Genomic DNA, 22946 nt, shown 5'->3' on the forward strand with positions numbered 1-22946 from the left:
AGAAGGACCTCCACACCAGGGCAGTGTAAAACAGAAGGTCCTCTACACCAGGACAGTGTAAAACAGAAGGACCTCCACACCAGGACAGTGTTAAACAGAAGGACCTCTACACCAGGGCAGTGTTAAACAGAAGGTCCTCCACACCAGGACAGTGTTAAACAGAAGGACCTCCACACCAGGGCAGTGTAAAACAGAAGCTCCTCCACACCAGGGCAGTGTAAAACAGAAGGACCTCCACACCAGGGCAGTGTAAAACAGAAGCTCCTCCACACCAGGGCAGTGTAAAACAGAAGCTCCCCCACACCAGGACAGTGTAAAACAGGTCCTCCACACAAGGACAGTGTAAAACAGAAGGTCCTCCACACCAGGGAAGTGTAAAACAGAAGCTCCCCCACACCAGGACAGTGTAAAACAGGTCCTCCACACAAGGACAGTGTAAAACAGAAGCTCCTCCACACCAGGGCAGTGTAAAACAGAAGGTCCTCCAGACCAGGACAGTGTAAAACAGAAGGTCACCCACACCAGGACAGTGTAAAACAGAAGGACCTCCACACCAGGGCAGTGTAAAACAGAAGATCCTCCACACCAGGACAGTGTAAAACAGAAGTTTCTCCACACCAGGACAGTGTAAAACAGAAGGTCCTCCACACCAGGACAGTGTAAAACAGAAGGTCACCCACACCAGGACAATGTAAAACAGAAGCTCCTCCACACCAGGACAGTGTAAAACAGAAGTTCACTCACACCAGGACAATGTAAAACAGAAGCTCCTCCACACCAGGACAGTGTAAAACAGAAGGTCACTCACACCAGGACAGTGTAAAACAGAAGGTCCTCCACACCAGGACAGTGTAAAACAGAAGGTCACCCACACCAGGACAATGTAAAACAGAAGCTCCTCCACACCAGGACAGTGTAAATCAGAAGGTCACTCACACCAGGACAATGTAAAACAGAAGCTCCTCCACACCAGGGCAGTGTAAAACAGAAGGTCCTCCAGACCAGGACAGTGTAAAACAGAAGGTCCTCCACACCAGGACAGTGTAAAACAGAAGGTCACCCACACCAGGACAATGTAAAACAGAAGCTCCTCCACACCAGGACAGTGTAAAACAGAAGGTCACTCACACCAGGACAATGTAAAACAGAAGCTCCTCCACACCAGGGCAGTGTAAAACAGAAGGTCCTCCAGACCAGGACAGTGTAAAACAGAAGGTCCTCCACACCAGGACAATGTAAAACAGAAGCTCCTCCACACCAGGGCAGTGTAAAACAGAAGGTCCTCCAGACCACGGCAGTGTAAAACAGAAGGTCACCCACACTAGGAGAGTGTACAAATCACAAACTGGCAAAGTAGTGGCAGAGGAGATCTTAGACATTCTGGAAGAGTTTGTAGCTGTGGAAGACCTGAGCAAGATTGTAGCTGTGACTGTTGATAATGCCGGCAATACGGATGTTGCCATCAAGAGGCTACACATCCTAAAAATAGATGCTTGCGCACATATTGAATCTGGCAGAGTAGAACATCTACTAAATGACTTCCATTGATAAATGGGCAGCCCATATCAGGGCAGTGGTCATGTGGTTCAAGAGTTCCTCGATGTCCAAAACAGTCTTGAAGGAAAAGCAGCAGCTCCTTGGTAAGAAGCCATTTCAATCTATTCAAGTATTATTTTGAAATTCACACATTTAACAATTTAATTCAATATAAATGTGTGGTAATTAAATGTATGTTGGTTTTTTGGTTGTTGTTCAGTCCTTCCGCAACACTCACTCATCCTTGAAGTCAAGACCAGATGGAACTCTATCTAATGATAGAGAGATTCATGGAGCAGTATCCAGCGATCCAAGCAGCAGCCTTGGACCCACGACTGCGAAAAGCAATGACCAAGGACAACCTGGACCGTCTGAAGGATGAGGACTTCCTTAAGACTGAGGAGTTTGTCCAGTTCATGAGAATCCTCTATACATCCACACTGTGTCTGTCATGTGAAAAGAATGTCACCTGTGGACAGATCATACCCATCCTCCACAAACTGGAAGAGCACTTCACTGTGAAGCATGAAGATACAACATTTGTGGCAACCATCAAAGAGAACGTGTGGGAGAACCTCTCCAAGCGCTAACAGGATGAGGACATTCAAGCCTTCCTGCATGAGGCCACAGCAATGGACCCCAGATTTAAAGGGAGGCCGGTGAGTGATGCCACCTGGGACAGGCTGAGGAAGGCAACTGTTGAGGCCAATGTGACAAGAGCCACACCGGGGCTGTCAGAGGAGCCGGAGCAGACAGACACAGAGCACCAGCAACAAGATAAGGAGTCTGAAGGAGGAGAGGAAACGGAGGAGACATTCCCTCCATTGTACAAAGCAAGGAGTGCCTTGGAGGAGCTGTTCTCAGAGGAGGACAGGGAGTTGAGGTCCAACAGGACACCTTGTCCCTCACCCTCAGCGAGCGTGTTGATCTAGAGGTAGAGCTCTACAAAGGCCTGCCTCCCATCCCCATGGCTGAAGATCCTGTGATGTGGTGGTGGGAAAAGAGAGGTACTCCGCCTCTCACAAACAGTGCAACAAGCTGCCTCTGTGCTCAAGCCTCCTCCACCCCTAGCGAGATTGTATTTTCGACTGCAGGGAACACAATGAGCCATGAGAGGTCCCGACTTCTGCCAGAGAAGGCAAATATTCTCCAAAAGAACTGCTAAGAAGTGTTAGTCCTTCTGCAGCCTACCTGCATGCAGCCTACCTGCATGCAGCCTACCTGCATGCAGCCTACCTGCATGCAGCCTACCTGCATGCAGCCTACCTGCATGCAGCCTATGCAGCCTACCTGCATGCAGCCTACCTGCATGCAGCCTGCCTGCATGCAGCCTACCTGCATGCAGCCTACCTGCATGCAGCCTACCTGCATGCAGCCTACCTGCATGCAGCCTACCTGCATGCAGCCTACCTGCATGCAGCCTACCTGCAGGCCCCACCATGTTGTTCTATACCACTGTCTTTTCTTTTGCAGGAAAATATTGTTTACTTCATTTGTTTGACATTTCCATCACCACAACTTTAGTCTATAAAAGTGATTTGTTCAAAACATTGCTGTTTCTTTTGCTGTAAATAATTATTTATTTTAATTTTATTTATTTGACAAAGGATTGTAGCGATTTGCTTAAATGGTGCAGGTGCCCTTTAATTTATATTTTTGGTAACTTTATACTACTAATATAGTGCTGTATTTACAACACTTACAAAACATAATTGCCCCTATCAATATAACAAAATCTCAACTATCCTAATCCAACATTTTGCTAGTTGAATGAATCCCAAAGTGATACAAAATTGTAATTTTTGACGGTGGCAGTTTCATGGCTGTGCTAGACATTAAGTCGGAGTCAGTCTGATGATGATATTCTGCAGCAGAGCAGATAGCACAGAGAAACAGGGACTGTCTGGAATGACAGGCCTGTCCTTGTTTTCATTCAGGGCTCAGGAGTCTACAGGGCCAGCGGGTTCACTGAGGTGGCTCAATTAAACATGACCATCCCCTGGCTCTGCCATCACTAGCAGTCCTCATGTAAATGGCCGCCCTCTCCCTCTGCTCTGTCGCACCGACAACATCATAAATAAAATAATGATTATTACCCATTTAGTAACATTCTGTATTCATGCCCTGATAGGCTATTTAAACATACAGAGATGCTTACTGAGGCTTGACGTTATCTTCCCCTCAGCATTTGATGGATAATAGTGTGTCCATTTGTTTTGGATTCACTACAGAGGTCAATTTCGTGTTTGCTCTGGGTTATGGGGAGTTACAGTACAGAGCAGCTGAATTTCACTTGCAAAAACTCCTCACAGTGCAGATTAATAGCTAAATGAAAACACTATTTGGGAAATACGTTAACAGTCAACAGTCTTTATTTGTACTATTTTCTACATTGTAGAATAATAGTGAAGACATCAAAACTATGAAATAACACATATGGAATCATGTAGTAACCAAGAAAGTGTAAAACAAATCCAAATATTTTTGTAAATCAGATTCTTCAAAGTAGCCACCCTTTGGCTTAATGACAGCTTTGCAAACACATGGCATTCTCTCAACCAGCTTCATGAGGTAGTCACCTGGAATGCATTTCAATTAACAGGTGTGCCTTGTCAAAAATGTATTTGTGGAATATCTTTCCTTCTTAATGCGTTTGAGCCAATCAGTTGTGCTGTGACAAGGTAGGGGGGTATACAGAAGAGAGCCCTACTTGGTCCATATTATGGCAAGAACAGCTTAAATAAGCAAAGAAAAACAACAGTCCATCATTACTTTAAGACATGAAGGTCAGTCAATACGGAACATTTCAAGAACTTTGAAAGTTTCTTTAAGTGCAGTCGCAAAAACCATCATGCGCTATGATGAAACTGGCTCTCATGAGGACCGCCACAGGAATGGAAGACCCAGAGTTACCTCTGCTGCAGAGGAAAAGTTCATTAGAGTTACTGGCCTCAGAAATTGCAGCCCAAATAAATGCTTCACAGAGTTCAAGTAACAGACACATCTCAACATCAACATCAACTGTTCAGTGGAGACTGTGTGAAACAGGCCTTCATGGTCGAATTGCTGCAAAGAAACCACTAGTAAAGGACACCAATAAGAAGAACTGATTTGCTTGGGCCAAGAAACACGAGCAATGGACATTATAGACAGGTGGAAACCTGTGAGTCCAAATTTGAGATTTTTTGTTCCAACCGCCGTGTCTTTGTGAGACGCAGAGTTGCTGAACAGATGATCGCCGCATGTGTGGTTTTCCACTGTAAAGCATGGAGGAGGAGGTGTGATGGTGTGGGGGTGCCTTACTGGTGACACTGTCAGTGATTTAGTTAGAATTCAAGGCACACTTAACCAGCATGGCTACCACAGTATTCTGCAGCAAAATGCCATCTCATCTGGTTAACGCTTAGTGGGACCATCATTTGTTTTTCAACAGGACAATGACACAACACACCTCCAGGCTGTGTAAAGCTATTTGACCAAGAAGGAGAGTGATGGAGTGCTGCATCAGATGACCTGGACTCCACAATCACCCGACCTCAACCCAATTGAGATGGTTTGGGACAAGTTGGACCGCAGAGTGAAGGACAAGCAGCCAACAAGTGCCCAACATATGTAGAAACTCCTTCAAGACTGTTGGAAAAACATTCCAGGTGAAGCTGGTTGAGAGAATGCCAAGAGTGTGCAAAGCTGTCATCAAGGCAAAGGGTGGCTACTTTGATGAATCTAAAATATATTTTGATTTGTTTAACACTTTTTTAGTTACTACATGATTCTCTTTGTGTTATTTCATAGTTTTGATGTTTTCACAATTATTCTACAATGTGGAAAATAATACAAATAAAGAAAGGTGTGTACAAACTTTTGACTGGTACTGTATAACAAATTACTCATTTTGCAGAAATATTTCAGATAGAAAATATACAGTACAGTAAATTCAATAAGAATTTAAGAATACCTTACTACAAGTATTCAAGCTTTTGAAAATCGACCTTTTCATTATTTTATTGATTGATCCACACAACACAAATAATGACAAATTAACTGACTAATCCAACAATTTAATTTGGTCAGGGTGACAGTTTAAAAAATTTGTATTATCTATTATTAGGCTAAGAATCGGAGTAATCTGTGGAACGCTGAGAGAAGGAACTGGGAGTATGAGAAGGGTGTGTGTAAACTGTGTGTGTGTGTGTGTGTGTGTGTGTGTCAGGGAATGAGGAATAAAAGAGGTCGAGGATTGATCGGCTCACAAAGATGTGATCAGACATTCAGGCAAATGTTTATCCTGATATAATCAGTATGCCCTGTCCATCCCACTTGGCCTTACATCCTCTGGGAGCTGGAAGCAGGGGGTCGCTGCAGTCTCATCCAGCCCCAATTGCAGGCGAGGAGATCTGGGCTTGGGGTAGGTATGGAGAGGGTGGAGGGGTGTAGGGATCAAGCTCCTGGTGGCTTTCAAATGGCCCTCTCTCTCCCTCTGTGTGCATGCAGCCACACATTCACAGCCCTGTCACTTAAAGCAAAGCAGATGCCTACATTCAATTCCAGCTTCACAATTGGAAAAGCCTTTTGCAGTGAAATGTGAATGGGAGCAGGGCACCGAGGTCTAACCGGTGTCGCTCTACAATAAAAGGGAGGCCTTGTTTTGTAAAGGAGGGAGAGAGACTTAACCCTCCCACCCTCTAACACAGAGAAAGGCATTGGAAATATGCCAACTCAATCACATTGCTGAGAACATAAACAATGGAAAGAGAGCGAGCTTCAACCATATGGTCCCGCTATACATGTCAGGCTCTCAATGTGCCATTCCTGTAATACTTGAGAGCATTGTAACATGTTTCTGCAGGGGTGAGTCCTTGGAACGGGTTAAAATACAAAAGCCAGCAATTCCTTTGAGACAGATGAAAAGTCAGATGGTCGCTGTATTCCAGATGTATCAATTTCCTTGGATATTCAGTCCATGCACTGGCAGGGGTGCCGGCACGGAATGGGCCGTGTTCCAAAAGCTAATATTCTGTTGGCCGGAATAATGCAATTATTATTTTCCTAGCTATCAGCCTAAGCACAGAGTGCCATCTGTTATACAAAGCAACCATTCACATCTCAATTGCCCAACAGACAGCTGCATGGTCACACGTCCACATCACCACAGAACTTTGCCAATCTCCACATCGTGCCAGCACTTTGCCAACACAAGAATTTAGAGGGGGTTCCATGACAGTATTTGGATTAACAGGGTCAGTGTCCTTAATGGCAACCTGTTCCCTACATTCGCCATGGGCCCTGGTCAAAAGTAGTGCACTACATAGGGAGTAGGGTGCCATTTAGGATGCAAACAGGGTATTTAAAAGACAGATTCCTCTACAATCCTGATCTACCTAAAAATGCTACACAAACACATGCTGAATCAGCCGAGCCCAGAGGTTCTACTAGATCCCAACTGCAGTGTCTGTCTGCTGCAAGGCATGTCTGTCTTTCAATTCCATGGCAAGCTACAACAATTCCAATGACACAGTTACTGAACTGTTAAATACCGCCATTATCTGGGATAAATTGTTGCGGCAGCAGTGGAGTTTTAGCAGGCAGATACGTATAAATTACACAAAATTTGTCTAATAACAACCATTATCCCTTGTCCAAAAAAATCCTTTACATAGCCCACTGTATCTAGCATTAACACACTGTACAATTCAGTATTGATAATTTCCATTCTATTACAAAATAATGCCAAGACCATTCTAGAACGCCTGCTTCCTAAAAGGGGAGCTATGGTCACTGATTAGTCATGAAGACAGAACATTAATTCACAGAACTAAGACATACACTGAGGCACCTCACAGAACTAAGACATACACTGAGGCACCTCACAGAACTAAGACATACACTGAGGCACCTCACAGAACTAAGACATACACTGAGGCACCTCACAGAACTAAGACATACACTGAGGCACCTCACAGAACTAAGACATACACTTAGGCACCTCACAGAACTAAGACATACACTGAGGCACCTCACAGAACTAAGACATACACTTAGGCACCTCACAGAACTAAGACATACACTTAGGCACCTCACAGAACTAAGACATACACTTAGGCACCTCACAGAACTAAGACATACACTTAGGCACCTGCAATTAACTGGTGGGGACAGAGGCTTATGGTCTCTAGTTATTCTTCTATAGACCTGTGTGTGTGTGTTTGCTCTCTAGTCTGTCTGTCTGTCTGTTAGCCCCGGAGACAAAGCTATGGTGTTTGGAACCATTAGAATCTTCAAGGTCACTCCCCCTGACGTTTGACCTCTGAGACGGCTCAGTGTGTTAATTGACATGTACTTGAACCGGCCAATAGCAGACGAGGACCTGTTAACACACCACTGAGATGAAAAGCACCTTCTGATAAAATATGCAGCATTGATGGCTGCAAATTAACTACAGGGCGAACAAGCTGATGAGATGTTAAATTAGCTATAATTTGTCTGGATTGTCTTCTAGCGGCCACTGATAAACAAAAGAAAGAGGGAAAAAGCGCAGTAGTAGCAACAAGGCATTGACGGTTGTTGCACTCACCTGTGAAAGCCCCAGGTATATAGACACCGTCTCAGAGATGTACAAAAACCTTCCCTCCTTGTTTAGTGTAAATACAAATCCATCCAGGGACTGTGGGAGAGAGAGAAAGAGAGAGACGGAGAGGGAAAGAGAGAGAGATTGTGTTAGATGAGGTGTATACTGGTGTACTGGTACAAAGCATGTAGAGGGAACCCTCTGAGTGTTGTCTGTCTGCCTGCCTGTCTGTATGTCTGTCTGCCTGTCTGTCTGCAAATCAAAATTACACCTCCTCATGTGGAAGGTAATAGCTCTCATGATGACAGTAGAAATGAACAGTGTGTGAAAGCAGGAAAACAACAGTAAAGCAAACCCAAGTTGGCACAAACAAAGATAATAAAACGTACAGCACTTCAAAACATATCATCATCATAGTAGTCCATTCCAGTCCATATCCATGTGTGTTCTCCCCCAGCAAAGTCTACTAAAATATGCCAGGATGCTGGTAAAGTCTATTCAGTATATTGATCCATTCCACACCAAGCCCATGTAATGTGTGTGTATTCTCTTCCTGGATAATCTTCATCCAGTCAAACTTCCTGAATGTTGTCTACTCCAGTATGCTGGTTCAATGTCTAATGACGGCCCTGCTATTGGTTCACGACAGGACGCAGCACTCTGTTCTGAGCCCAGCCTCCAACAGTTAACAATTAAGACACCAAGGTCACTCAAGTTAATTACTTCTGCTCCCCCGCTGGCTTCTGTAGGGGCAGCTAACCACAGGCACACGCCACAAAGAAAAAGTCCAAATGAAGCTTAATAGATGGAGCAAAATAAGTCTGGCGCTGTGACTACAGGCCCTGATTGCACAATGTCACTGTCGCTGATCTGATCACCTTTTCTAGGAAAATGAGGATTACTCTGTCGTGTTGCGGGCAGTGTTGAAGCTCAGATGGCCATGGTATTTCATATTTGCGGGCGCTTTCATATTTGCGGGCGATTTATTTTCCCAAATCAACTTACAAGGAACACCAAGCAGCAGCTGGTGAAAGGATAGAGAGAGAAAGAGAGAGAGGAGAGAGAGAGAAAAGTGGGAGAGTGATAGGAGAGAGAGAGAGAGAGTAAGAGCGAGAGTCTCCGTATCCACTGATAAAACAGGGCAGCCTGGGGCTATTTATGCAGCTGACAACAGCAACTCCCACTGAGGCCCTGCTGCAGCCAGCTCACAGCCAGCTTCTAGCGAGCTCCCAGCCAACTCCCAGCCAGCTTCTAGCCAGCTCCCAGCCAGCTCCACGCCAGCTTCTAGCCAGCTCCCAGCCAGCTCCCAGCCAGCTCCCAGCCAGCTCCCAGCCAGCTCCCAGCCAGCTCGCAGCCAGCTCCCAGCCAGCTTCTAGCCAGCTCCCAGCCAGCTCCCAGCAGCTTCTAGCCAGCTTTCCCAAACACACACACATCTGCCAGGGGGAAGGGGAGCTTCCTTACATTACACAACTAACGCTAGCACCGATTTAGCGCCTAACATCTACAGACAAAGAGGCTCATAATTTGGCTTTTTGTTAGCTCTCGGCATGGGAGAGGTACATGTATCACGTCTTGGGTGGGTCTGGAAAATAGGACATTTTATCTTTTATATTGCTCTCAAGGAGAAAGCAGCTGAACAACTATTATCTTAATTTGCACAGATTACAGCGATACTTGTCCATATTAGATTGTGCATCATAAACTGTGCATTAGCCTTTAATATAAATAATACCATTTCAAGTATATAATTTATATCAACTGTAATTTTTACTTTCAGTTTATATTTACTGTGCATTCGTCACTAAGAGCATCTCCACTCTCTAGTATCCTACTTGTCATCAAATAGCTTCCACTGGTCATTGTGTTCTGGTGGAGAGCTAAGCTGGAGGCCCTTTATTCCAGCAGCACCAGCCAGTGGTTCTCTATCCTTCCTTCCTTCCTTCCTTCCTTCCTTCCTTCCTTCCTTCCTTCCTTCCTTCCTTCCTTCCTTCCTGTCAGTTCATTTCAGTTCCCATCAGGGAGAGCACCTTAGCGCCCCAGCAGCAGTGACACACTCTGCCACCCCGTGACCAGAGGATGGGGGGCTCCGGCGATGTAAAGCTATCATCCGTCCCCACAGATCTCACCCTGCCTGTCACACTGGGCCCCAGCACTCACCCCTACCCAGTCTCCAATCATTTCTCCCTGTCCTGCCTGCCTGATCCTCTTTAAAATGCCTAGCATCTGCGGCCCAGGAAAAGGCAACTCCTTAGAGGGGGGAGACGATTTGCAGAGCTGAGAAAATGCTATACACACTGGAGTTGTACCGTTCCTGTAGCTAGCTTCCATCTCCACAGTGATAAACGGCCACTGTTTACAGGCTAACCACTGTGTAAAGTGCGCTATAAATCACAGCGGAGACAAACTTCTGGGGGAGAAATGAGTTACATTAAAATGGGATTCTAAAGTCATTTATTTAAAAACATTTCTGGCTGCTTTGACTGAGTAACGCACCTTTTGTTGTGGTGTGCAGTGGGAGTGGGGACTAGGAGCAGATCCTACAGTGTTATGTTGATCTTGTTGGCAGGCCCTGAACTCTAACCCCTGGCATTACACAGCCCTGACCTCTGACCTCTAACCCCTTGCACCACACAGCCCAGCTAGTGAACTCTAACCCTTGGCACCACACAGCCCAGCTAGTGAACACTAATCCCTGGCACCACACAGCCCTGACCTCTGGCCTCTAACCCCTGGTGCCACACATCCCTGACCTCTGGCCTCTGACCTCTGGCCTCTAAACCCTGGCACCACACAGCCAAGCTAGTGAACTCTAACCCCTGGCACCACACAGCTCAGCTAGTAAACTCTAACCCCTGGCACCACACAGCCCAGCTAGTGAACTCTAACCCCTGGCCCAAACAGATGAGAGGGGGCATCAGACTCCCACCTGCTCAGAGACCCAACCAGTAACAAATGTTACTATAAACCTCTACCCAGCCACTGTACAGATGTTAACTATCAAGACATTTTAATTAAATATTGACAATACATTGGAGGACATATCTTTACGGAGATGATCCTGGAAATATCAATAAACAGGGCCTTTACTCTGTACACACAAACCAGACAACCGTTACTTAATGTAACTGACACCTGTTCCTTCCAGAGGACAAAGAAACTTCCTGTGAAGGACACGGTTTGGCAGACATCAATCCTGGCCAGAGAGAACCTCTCTCTCCTCTCGGATATTAACCAACCCAGTGAAGGTTAGATTAGATGGGGCTCATTAACTATCAACATAGCCTTACTATTAGGCCAGACAAAATGGAGAGAGGCAGAGCAGCTGGCAGTAGATCGGGACGGCTACATGCTCACACAAGCCCCCCCACCTCAGTCCTCCGCTGGCCCAGACCCAGCCGCTTAGAACAATCACTGCAATTAACACCTCCAGCCGGGCTGGACACATCTGTGCTAATACCCAGACAGGCACACATACACACAAGCACACATGAACGCACACACGCACGCACACATGAACGTACACAAATCACAGCAACGGTTTGGACTATTACGCCCATATCATGTCCTCAGTAAATTACAGTGGAGTGCTCTGGTTGAATTTAAGAAAAACATTTATTGGATGAAAAGAAAAAGCCACAGGAGGAGAAAGAGAGGATGCAAGAGATACGGTGTGTGAGAGAGATAGAAAGAGAGATTGGTAGATACGGTGTGTGGGGGAAGGGTGTAAAAGAGATCTTAGCAGAATTTCTAAATTGCTATGGGAGAGCTGTGAGAAATATTTTCCATTGAAGTCAATTTTCAGGCTGACAAGCCATGTAGAAATGTGCAGCATATGGCTGGTGTGTATTGACTGATTTATTGAATGCACCGGCTCAGGGGATGCTCAAATCACTCATCCTACCCTACACTGACACCCCCTTCAATCACTCATCCTACCCTACACTGACACCCCCTTCAAATAACTCATCCTACCCTACACTGACACCCCCTTCAAATCACTCATCCTACCCTACACTGACACCCCCTTCAAATCACTCATCCTACCCTACACTGAGACCCCCTTCAAATCACTCATCATACCCTACACTGAGACCCCCTTCAAATCACTCATACTACCCTACACTGAGACCCCTTCAAATCACTCATCCTACCCTACACTGAGACCCCCTTCAAATCACTCATCCTACCCTACACTGACACCCCTTCAAATCACTCATCCTACCCTACACTGACACCCCCTTCAAATCACTCATCCTACACTACACTAAGACCCCCTTCAAATCACTCATTCTACCCTACACTGAGACCCCCTTCAAATCACTCATCCTACCCTACACTGAGACCCCCTTCAAATCACTCATCCTACCCTACACTGACACCCTCTTCAAATCACTCATCCTACCCTACACTGACACCCCCTTCAAATCACTCATCATACCCTACACTGAGACCCCCTTCTAATCGCTCATCATACCCTACACTGAGACCCCCTTCAAATCACTCATACTACCCTACACCGAGACCCCCGTCAAAACACTCATTCTACCCTACACCGAGACTCCCTTCAAATCACTCATCCTACCCTACACTGACACCCGCTTCAAATCACTCATCCTACCCTACACTGAGACCCCCTTCAAATCACTCATCCTACCCTACACTGACACCCCCTTCAAATCACTCATCCTACCCTACACTGAGACCCCCTTCAAATCACTCATCATACCCTACACTGAGACCCCCTTCAAATCACTCATACTACCCTACACTGAGACCCCTTCAAATCACTCATCCTACCCTACACTGACACCCCCTTCAAATCACTCATCCTACCCTACACTGAGACCCCCTTCAAATCACTCATCCTACCCTACACTGAGACCCCCTTCAAATCACTCATCCTACCCTACACTGAGATCCCCTTCAAATCACTCATACTACCCTACACTGAGACCCCCGTCAAAACACTCATTCTACCCTACACTGAGACTCCTTCAAATCACTCATCCTACCCTACACTGACCCCCTTCAAATCACTCATCCTACCCTACACTGAGACCCCCTTCAAATCCTCATCCTACCCTACACTGACACCCCCCTTCAAATCACTCATCCTACCCACACTGAGACCCCCTTCAAATCACTCATCCTACCCTACACTGACACCCCCTTCAAATCACTCATCCTACCCTACACTGAGACCCCCTTCAAATCACTCATCCTACCCTACACTGAGACCCCCTTCAAATCACTCATCCTACCCTACACTGAGACCCCCTTCAAATCACACCATACTTATTGTGTCCATTTGATTTTGTGCTTACCTTGGGGGAAAATCATTTCTACTTATGCTGAGCATGACACTTTTATTGGCCATTTTTAGAGCAAAAATGACCCATGGTAGACATCCATGTCAAATAATACTACTCCCCAGTCCCTCCTCTACTCTCCCTCCGGCCAGCCACTCTCTGTACCACTAGACTGGAGCTCCCCAGTCCCTCTACTCTCCCTCCAGCCAGCCACTCCCTGTACTACTAAACTGGAGCTCCCCAGTCCCTCTACTCTCCCTCCAGCCAGCCCCAGTCCCTCAGCCAGCCACTCTCTGTACTACTAGACTGGAGAGCTCTACTCTTCCCCAGCCAGCCCCTGTACCCTCCCTGGAGCCAGTCCCTCTACTCTCCCTCTAGCCAGCCAGCCAGCCTCTCTGTACCACTAGACTGGAGCTCCCCAGTCCCTCTACTCTCCCTCCAGCCAGCCCACTCCCTGTACCACTAGACTGGAGCTCCCCAGTCCCTCTAGCCTCTCCCTCCCTCCAGCCAGCCAGCCAGCCACTCTCTGTACCACTAGACTGGAGCTCCCCAGTCCCTCTACTCTCCCTCCTCTCCCTCCAGCCAGCCAGCCACTCCCTGTACCACTAGACTGGAGCTCCCCAGTCAGCCCCTCTAAGACTGGAGCTCCCCAGTCCCCTCCAGCCAGCCAGCCACTCTCTGTACTACTAGACTGGAGCTCCCCAGTCCCTCTACTCTCCCTCCAGCCAGCCAGCCACTCTCTGTACCACTAGACTGGAGCTCCCCAGTCCCTCTACTCTCCCTTCAGCCAGCCACTCTCTGTAACACTAGACTGGAGCTCCCCAGTCCCTCTACTCTCCCTCCAGCCAGCCAGCCACTCCCTGTACCACTAGACTGGAGCTCCCCAGTCCCTCTACTCTCCCTCCCTCCAGCCAGCCAGCCACTCTCTGTACTACTAGACTGGAGCTCCCCAGTCCCTCTACTCTCCCTCCAGCCAGCCACTCCCTGTACCACTAGACTGGAGCTCCCCAGTCCCTCTACTCTCCCTCCAGCCAGCCACTCCCTGTACCACTAGACTGGAGCTCCCCAGTCCCTCTACTCTCCCTCCAGCCAGCCAGCAACTCCCTGTACCACTAGACTGGAGCTCCCCAGTCCCTCTACTCTCCCTCCAGCCAGCCACTCTCTGTACCACTAGAATGGAGCTCCCCAGTCCCTCTACTCTCCCTCCCTCCAGCCAGCCACTCTCTGTACCACTAGACTGGAGCTCCCCAGTCCCTCTACTCTCCCTCCCTCCAGCCAGCCAGCCACTCTCTGTACTACTAGACTGGAGCTCCTCAGTCCCTCTACTCTTCCTCCAGCCAGCCACTCCCTGTACCACTAGACTGGAGCTCCCCAGTCCCTCTACTCTCCCTCCAGCCAGCCAGCCAGCCAGCCACTCTCTGTACCACTAGACTGGAGCTCCCCAGTCCCTCTACTCTCCCTCCAGCCAGCCACTCCCTGTACCACTAGACTGGAGCTCCCCAGTCCCTCTACTCTCCCTCCAGCCAGCCAGCAACTCCCTGTACCACTAGACTGGAGCTCCCCAGTCCCTCTACTCTCCCTCCAGCCAGCCAGCCACTCTCTGTACCACTAGACTGGAGCTCCCCAGTCCCTCTCTCTCCCTCCAGCCAGCCACTCCCTGTACCACTAGACTGGAGCTCCCCAGTCCCTCTACTCTCCCTCCAGCCAGCCAGCACTCCTGTACCACTAGACTGGAGCTCCCCAGTCCCTCTACTCTCCCTCCAGCCAGCCAGCCACTCTCTGTACCACTAGACTGGAGCTCCCCAGTCCCTCTACTCTCCCTCCCTCCAGCCAGCCACTCTCTGTACCACTAAACTGGAGCTCCCCAGTCCCTCTACTCTCCTCCCTCCAGCCAGCCAGCCACTCTCTGTACCACTAGACTGGAGCTCCCCAGTCCCTCTACTCTCCCTCCAGCCAGCCACTCCCTGTACCACTAGACTGGAGCTCCCCAGTCCCTCTACTCTCCCTCCAGCCAGCCACTCTCTGTACCACTAGACTGGAGCTCCCCAGTCCCTCTACTCTCCCTCCCTCCAGCCAGCCAGCCACTCTCTGTACTACTAGACTGGAGCTCCCCAGTCCCTCTACTCTCCCTCCAGCCAGCCAGCCACTCTCTGTACCACTAGACTGGAGCTCCCCAGTCCCTCTACTCTCCCTCCAGCCAGCCACTCTCTGTACCACTAGACTGGAGCTCCCCAGTCCCTCTACTCTCCCTCCAGCCAGCCAGCCACTCCCTGTACCACTAGACTGGAGCTCCCCAGTCCCTCTACTCTCCCTCCAGCCAGCCACTCCCTGTACCACTAGACTGGAGCTCCCCAGTCCCTCTACTCTCCCTCCCTCCAGCCAGCCAGCCACTCTCTGTACCACTAGACTGGAGCTCCCCAGTCCCTCTACTCTCCCTCCAGCCAGCCAGCCACTCTCTGTACCACTAGACTGGAGCTCCCCAGTCCCTCTACTCTCCCTCCAGCCAGCCACTCTCTGTACCACTAGACTGGAGCTCCCCAGTCCCTCTACTCTCCCTCCAGCCAGCCAGCCACTCCCTGTACCACTAGACTGGAGCTCCCCAGTCCCTCTACTCTCCCTCCCTCCAGCCAGCCAGCCACTCTCTGTACTACTAGACTGGAGCTCCCCAGTCCCTCTACTCTCCCTCCAGCCAGCCAGCCACTCCCTGTACCACTAGACTGGAGCTCCCCAGTCCCTCTACTCTCCCTCCAGCCAGCCACTCCCTGTACCACTAGACTGGAGCTCCCCAGTCCCTCTACTCTCCCTCCAGCCAGCCAGCCACTCCCTGTACCACTAGACTGGAGCTCCCCAGTCCCTCTACTCTCCCTCCAGCCAGCCAGCCACTCTCTGTACCACTAGAACTGGAGCTCCCCAGTCCCTCTACTCTCCCTCCCTCCAGCCAGCCACTCTCTGTACCACTAGACTGGAGCTCCCCAGTCCCTCTACTCTCCCTCCCTCCAGCCAGCCAGCCACTCTCTGTACTACTAGACTGGAGCTCCCAGTCCCTCTACTCTTCCTCCAGCCAGCCACTCCCTGTACCACTAGACTGGAGCTCCCCAGTCCCTCTACTCTCCCTCCAGCCAGCCAGCCAGCCACTCTCTGTACCACTAGACTGGAGCTCCCCAGTCCCTCTACTCTCCCTCCAGCCAGCCAGCCACTCCCTGTACCACTAGACTGGAGCTCCCCAGTCCCTCTACTCTCCCTCCAGCCAGCCACTCTCTGTACCACTAGACTGGAGCTCCCCAGTCCCTCTACTCTCCCTCCCTCCAGCCAGCCACTCTCTGTACCACTAGACTGGAGCTCCCCAGTCCCTCTACTCTCCCTCCCTCCAGCCAGCCAGCCACTCTCTGTACCACTAGACTGGAGCTCCCCAGTCCCTCTACTCTCCCTCCAGCCAGCCAGCCACTCCCTGTACCACTAGACTGGAGCTCCCCAGTCCCTCTACTCTCCCTCCAGCCAGCCACTCCCTGTACCACTAGACTGGAGCTCCCCAGTCCCTCTACTCTCCCTCCCTCCAGCCAGCCAGCCACTCTCTGTACCACTAGACTGGAGCTCCCCAGTCCCTCTACTCTCCCTCCAGCCAGCCACTCCCTGTACCACTAGACTGGAGCTCCCCAGTCCCTCTACTCTCCCTCCAGCCAGCCACTCTGTACCACTAGACTGGAGCTCCCCAGTCCCTCTACTCTCCCTCCAGCCAGCCAGCCACTCCCTGTACCACTAGACTGGAGCTCCCCAGTCCCTCTACTCTCCCTCCAGCCAGCCAGCCACTCTCTGTACCACTAGACTGGAGCTCCCCAGTCCCTCTACTCTCCCTCCCTCCAGCCAGCCACTCTCTGTACCACTAGACTGGAGCTCCCCAGTCCCTCTACTCTCCCTCCAGCCAGCCCTCCCTGTACCACTAAACTGGAGCTCCCCAGTCCCTCTACTCTCCCTCCAGCCAGCCACTCCCTGTACCACTAGACTGGAGCTCCCCAGTCCCTCTACTCTCCCTCCAGCCAGCCACTCTCTGTACCACTAGACTGGAGCTCCCCAGTCCCTCTACTCTCCCTCCCTCCAGCCAGCCAGCCACTCTCTGTACCACTAGACTGGAGCTCCCCAGTCCCTCTACTCTCCCTCCAGCCAGCCAGCCACTCCCTGTACCACTAGACTGGAGCTCCCCAGTCCCTCTACTCTCCCCTCCAGCCAGCCACTCCCTGTACCACTAGACTGGAGCTCCCCAGTCCCTCTACTCTCCCTCCCTCCAGCCAGCCAGCCACTCTCTGTACTACTAGACTGGAGCTCCCCAGTCCCTCTACTCTCCCTCCAGCCAGCCAGCCACTCTCTGTACCACTAGACTGGAGCTCCCCAGTCCCTCTACTCTCCCTCCAGCCAGCCACTCTCTGTACCACTAGACTGGAGCTCCCCAGTCCCTCTACTCTCCCTCCAGCCAGCCAGCCACTCCCTGTACCACTAGACTGGAGCTCCCCAGTCCCTCTACTCTCCCTCCCTCCAGCCAGCCAGCCACTCTCTGTACCACTAGACTGGAGCTCCCCAGTCCCTCTACTCTCCCTCCAGCCAGCCACTCCCTGTACCACTAGACTGGAGCTCCCCAGTCCCTCTACTCTCCAGCCAGCCAGCCACTCCCTGTACCACTAGACTGGAGCTCCCCAGTCCCTCTACTCTCCCTCCAGCCAGCCAGCCACTCCCTGTACCACTAGACTGGAGCTCCCCAGTCCCTCTACTCTCCCTCCAGCCAGCCAGCCACTCTCTGTACCACTAGACTGGAGCTCCCCAGTCCCTCTACTCTCTCCCTCCAGCCAGCCACTCTCTGTACCACTAGACTGGAGCTCCCCAGTCCCTCTCTCTCCCTCCAGCCAGCCACTCCCTGTACCACTAGACTGGAGCTCCCCAGTCCCTCTACTCTCCCTCCAGCCAGCCAGCCACTCCCTGTACCACTAGACTGGAGCTCCCCAGTCCCTCTACTCTCCCTCCAGCCAGCCACTCCTGTACCACTAGACTGGAGCTCCCCAGTCCCTCTACTCTCCCTCCCCAGCCAGCCAGCCACTCCCTGTACCACTAGACTGGAGCTCCCCAGTCCCTCTACTCTCCCTCCCTCCAGCCAGCCAGCCACTCTCTGTACCACTAGACTGGAGCTCCCCAGTCCCTCTACTCTCCCTCCAGCCAGCCACTCTCTGTACCACTAGACTGGAGCTCCCCAGTCCCTCTACTCTCCCTCCAGCCAGCCAGCCACTCCCTGTACCACTAGACTGGAGCTCCCCAGTCCCTCTACTCTCCCTCCCTCCAGCCAGCCAGCCACTCTCTGTACCACTAGACTGGAGCTCCCCAGTCCCTCTACTCTCCCTCCAGCCAGCCAGCCACTCTCTGTACCACTAGACTGGAGCTCCCCAGTCCCTCTACTCTCCCCCCCAGCCAGCCAGCCACTCTCTGTACCACTAGACTGGAGCTCCCCAGTCCCTCTACTCTCTCCCTCCAGCCAGCCAGCCACTCTCTGTACCACTAGACTGGAGCTCCCCAGTCCCTCTACTCTCCCTCCAGCCAGCCAGCCACTCTCTGTACCACTAGACTGGAGCTCCCCAGTCCCTCTACTCTCCCTCCAGCCAGCCACTCTCTGTACCACTAGACTGGAGCTCCCCAGTCCCTCTACTCTCCCTCCAGCCAGCCAGCCACTCCCTGTACCACTAGACTGGAGCTCCCCAGTCCCTCTACTCTCCCTCCAGCCAGCCAGCCACTCTCTGTACCACTAGACTGGAGCTCCCCAGTCCCTCTACTCTCCCCCTCCAGCCAGCCACTCTCTGTACCACTAGACTGGAGCTCCCCAGTCCCTCTACTCTCCCTCCAGCCAGCCAGCCACTCTCTGTACCACTAGACTGGAGCTCCCCAGTCCCTCTACTCTCCCTCCAGCCAGCCAGCCACTCCCTGTACCACTAGACTGGAGCTCCCAGTCCCTCTACTCTCCCTCCAGCCAGCCACTCTCTGTACCACTAGACTGGAGCTCCCCAGTCCCTCTACTCTCCCTCCCTCCAGCCAGCCAGCCACTCTCTGTACCACTAGACTGGAGCTCCCCAGTCCCTCTACTCTCCCTCCAGCCAGCCACTCTCTGTACCACTAGACTGGAGCTCCCCAGTCCCTCTACTCTCCCTCCAGCCAGCCACTCTCTGTACCACTAGACTGGAGCTCCCCAGTCCCTCTACTCTCCCTCCAGCCAGCCACTCTCTGTACCACTAGACTGGAGCTCCCAGTCCCTCTACTCTTCCCTCCAGCCAGCCAGCCACTCCCTGTACCACTAGACTGGAGCTCCCCAGTCCCTCTACTCTCCCTCCCAGCCAGCCAGCCACTCTCTGTACCACTAGACTGGAGCTCCCCAGTCCCTCTACTCTCCCTCCAGCCAGCCACTCCCTGTACCACTAGACTGGAGCTCCCCAGTCCCTCTACTCTCCCTCCAGCCAGCCAGCCACTCTCTGTACCACTAGACTGGAGCTCCCCAGTCCCTCTACTCTCCCTCCAGCCAGCCAGCCACTCCCTGTACCACTAGACTGGAGCTCCCCAGTCCCTCTACTCTCCCTCCAGCCAGCCAGCCACTCTCTGTACCACTAGACTGGAGCTCCCCAGTCCCTCTACTCTCCCTCCAGCCAGCCACTCCCTGTACCACTAGACTGGAGCTCCCCAGTCCCTCTACTCTCCCTCCCTCCAGCCAGCCAGCCACTCTCTGTACTACTAGACTGGAGCTCCCCAGTCCCTCTACTCTCCCTCCAGCCAGCCAGCCACTCCCTGTACCACTAGACTGGAGCTCCCCAGTCCCTCTACTCTCCCCAGCCAGCCAGCCACTCTCTGTACCACTAGACTGGAGCTCCCCAGTCCCTCTACTCTCCCTCCAGCCAGCCAGCCACTCTCTGTACCACTAGACTGGAGCTCCCCAGTCCCTCTACTCTCCCTCCAGCCAGCCACTCTCTGTACCACTAGACTGGAGCTCCCCAGTCCCTCTACTCTCCCTCCAGCCAGCCACTCTCTGTACCACTAGACTGGAGCTCCCCAGTCCCTCTACTCTCCCTCCCCCTCCAGCCAGCCAGCCACTCTCTGTACCACTAGACTGGAGCTCCCCAGTCCCTCTACTCTCCCTCCCTCCAGCCAGCCAGCCACTCTCTGTACCACTAGACTGGAGCTCCCCAGTCCCTCTACTCTCCCTCCAGCCAGCCACTCCCTGTACCACTAGACTGGAGCTCCCCAGTCCCTCTACTCTCCCTCCAGCCAGCCAGCCACTCCCTGTACCACTAGACTGGAGCTCCCCAGTCCCTCTACTCTCCCTCCAGCCAGCCACTCTCTGTACCACTAGACTGGAGCTCCCCAGTCCCTCTACTCTCCCTCCAGCCAGCCAGCCACTCCCTGTACCACTAGACTGGAGCTCCCCAGTCCCTCTACTCCCTCCCTCCAGCCAGCCAGCCACTCTCTGTACCACTAGACTGGAGCTCCCCAGTCCCTCTACTCTCCCTCCAGCCAGCCACTCTCTGTACCACTAGACTGGAGCTCCCCAGTCCCTCTACTCTCCCTCCAGCCAGCCAGCCACTCCTGTACCACTAGACTGGAGCTCCCCAGTCCCTCTACTCTCCCTCCCTCCAGCCAGCCAGCCACTCTCTGTACCACTAGACTGGAGCTCCCCAGTCCCTCTACTCTCCCTCCAGCCAGCCAGCCACTCTCTGTACCACTAGACTGGAGCTCCCCAGTCCCTCTACTCTCCCTCCAGCCAGCCAGCCACTCTCTGTACCACTAGACTGGAGCTCCCCAGTCCCTCTACTCTCCCTCCAGCCAGCCAGCCACTCTCTGTACCACTAGACTGGAGCTCCCCAGTCCCTCTACTCTCCCTCCAGCCAGCCAGCCACTCTCTGTACCACTAGACTGGAGCTCCCCAGTCCCTCTACTCTCCCTCCAGCCAGCCACTCTCTGTACCACTAGACTGGAGCTCCCAGTCCCTCTACTCCCTCCCTCCAGCCAGCCAGCCACTCCTGTACCACTAGACTGGAGCTCCCCAGTCCCTCTACTCTCCCTCCAGCCAGCCACTCTCTGTACCACTAGACTGGAGCTCCCCAGTCCCTCTACTCTCCCTCCAGCCAGCCACTCTCTGTACCACTAGACTGGAGCTCCCCAGTCCCTCTCTCCCTCCAGCCAGCCAGCCACTCTCTGTACCACTAGACTGGAGCTCCCCAGTCCCTCTACTCTCCCTCCAGCCAGCCAGCCACTCCTGTACCACTAGACTGGAGCTCCCCAGTCCCTCTACTCCCTCCCTCCAGCCAGCCAGCCACTCTCTGTACTACTAGACTGGAGCTCCCAGTCCCTCTACTCTCCCTCCAGCCAGCCAGCCACTCTCTGTACCACTAGACTGGAGCTCCCCAGTCCCTCTACTCTCCCTCCAGCCAGCCACTCTCTGTACCACTAGACTGGAGCTCCCCAGTCCCTCTACTCTCCCTCCAGCCAGCCAGCCACTCTCTGTACCACTAGACTGGAGCTCCCAGTCCCTCTACTCTCCCTCCAGCCAGCCAGCCACTCCCTGTACCACTAGACTGGAGCTCCCCAGTCCCTCTACTCTCCCTCCAGCCAGCCACTCCCTGTACCACTAGACTGGAGCTCCCCAGTCCCTCTACTCTCCCTCCCTCCAGCCAGCCAGCCACTCTCTGTACCACTAGACTGGAGCTCCCCAGTCCCTCTACTCTCCCTCCAGCCAGCCAGCCACTCTCTGTACCACTAGACTGGAGCTCCCCAGTCCCTCTACTCTCCCTCCCAGCCAGCCACTCTCTGTACCACTAGACTGGAGCTCCCCAGTCCCTCTACTCTCCCTCCAGCCAGCCACTCCCTGTACCACTAGACTGGAGCTCCCCAGTCCCTCTACTCTCCCTCCCTCCAGCCAGCCAGCCACTCCTGTACCACTAGACTGGAGCTCCCCAGTCCCTCTACTCTCCCTCCAGCCAGCCAGCCACTCTCTGTACCACTAGACTGGAGCTCCCCAGTCCCTCTACTCTCCCTCCAGCCAGCCACTCTCTGTACCACTAGACTGGAGCTCCCCAGTCCCTCTACTCTCCCTCCAGCCAGCCACTCTCTGTACCACTAGACTGGAGCTCCCCAGTCCCTCTACTCTCCCTCCAGCCAGCCACTCTCTGTACCACTAGACTGGAGCTCCCCAGTCCCTCTACTCTCCCTCCAGCCAGCCAGCCACTCTCTGTACCACTAGACTGGAGCTCCCCAGTCCCTCTACTCTCCCTCCAGCCAGCCAGCCACTCCCTGTACCACTAGACTGGAGCTCCCCAGTCCCTCTACTCTCCCTCCAGCCAGCCAGCCAGCCACTCTCTGTACCACTAGACTGGAGCTCCCCAGTCCCTCTACTCTCCCTCCAGCCAGCCAGCCACTCTCTGTACCACTAGACTGGAGCTCCCCAGTCCCTCTACTCTCCCTCCAGCCAGCCAGCCACTCTCTGTACCACTAGACTGGAGCTCCCCAGTCCCTCTACTCTC

General features: G+C 52.3%; 1 protein-coding gene across 1 annotated transcript in view; it reads right to left on the reverse strand.

Annotated features, from left to right (window-relative positions):
* The window catches only part of LOC112255779 (neuronal PAS domain-containing protein 3-like), a 314403-nt gene that overhangs the window by 127290 nt on the left and 164167 nt on the right, over positions 1–22946 (reverse strand). The window contains exon 5 of the mRNA XM_042326252.1: positions 8108–8197. Coding sequence (XP_042182186.1) covers positions 8108–8197 — 90 coding nt within the window. The remainder of the gene's footprint in view (positions 1–8107; positions 8198–22946) is intronic.

Source organism: Oncorhynchus tshawytscha, linkage group LG08 (assembly GCF_018296145.1).
Source record: "Oncorhynchus tshawytscha isolate Ot180627B linkage group LG08, Otsh_v2.0, whole genome shotgun sequence".
Taxonomy (NCBI): Eukaryota; Metazoa; Chordata; class Actinopteri; order Salmoniformes; family Salmonidae; genus Oncorhynchus; species Oncorhynchus tshawytscha.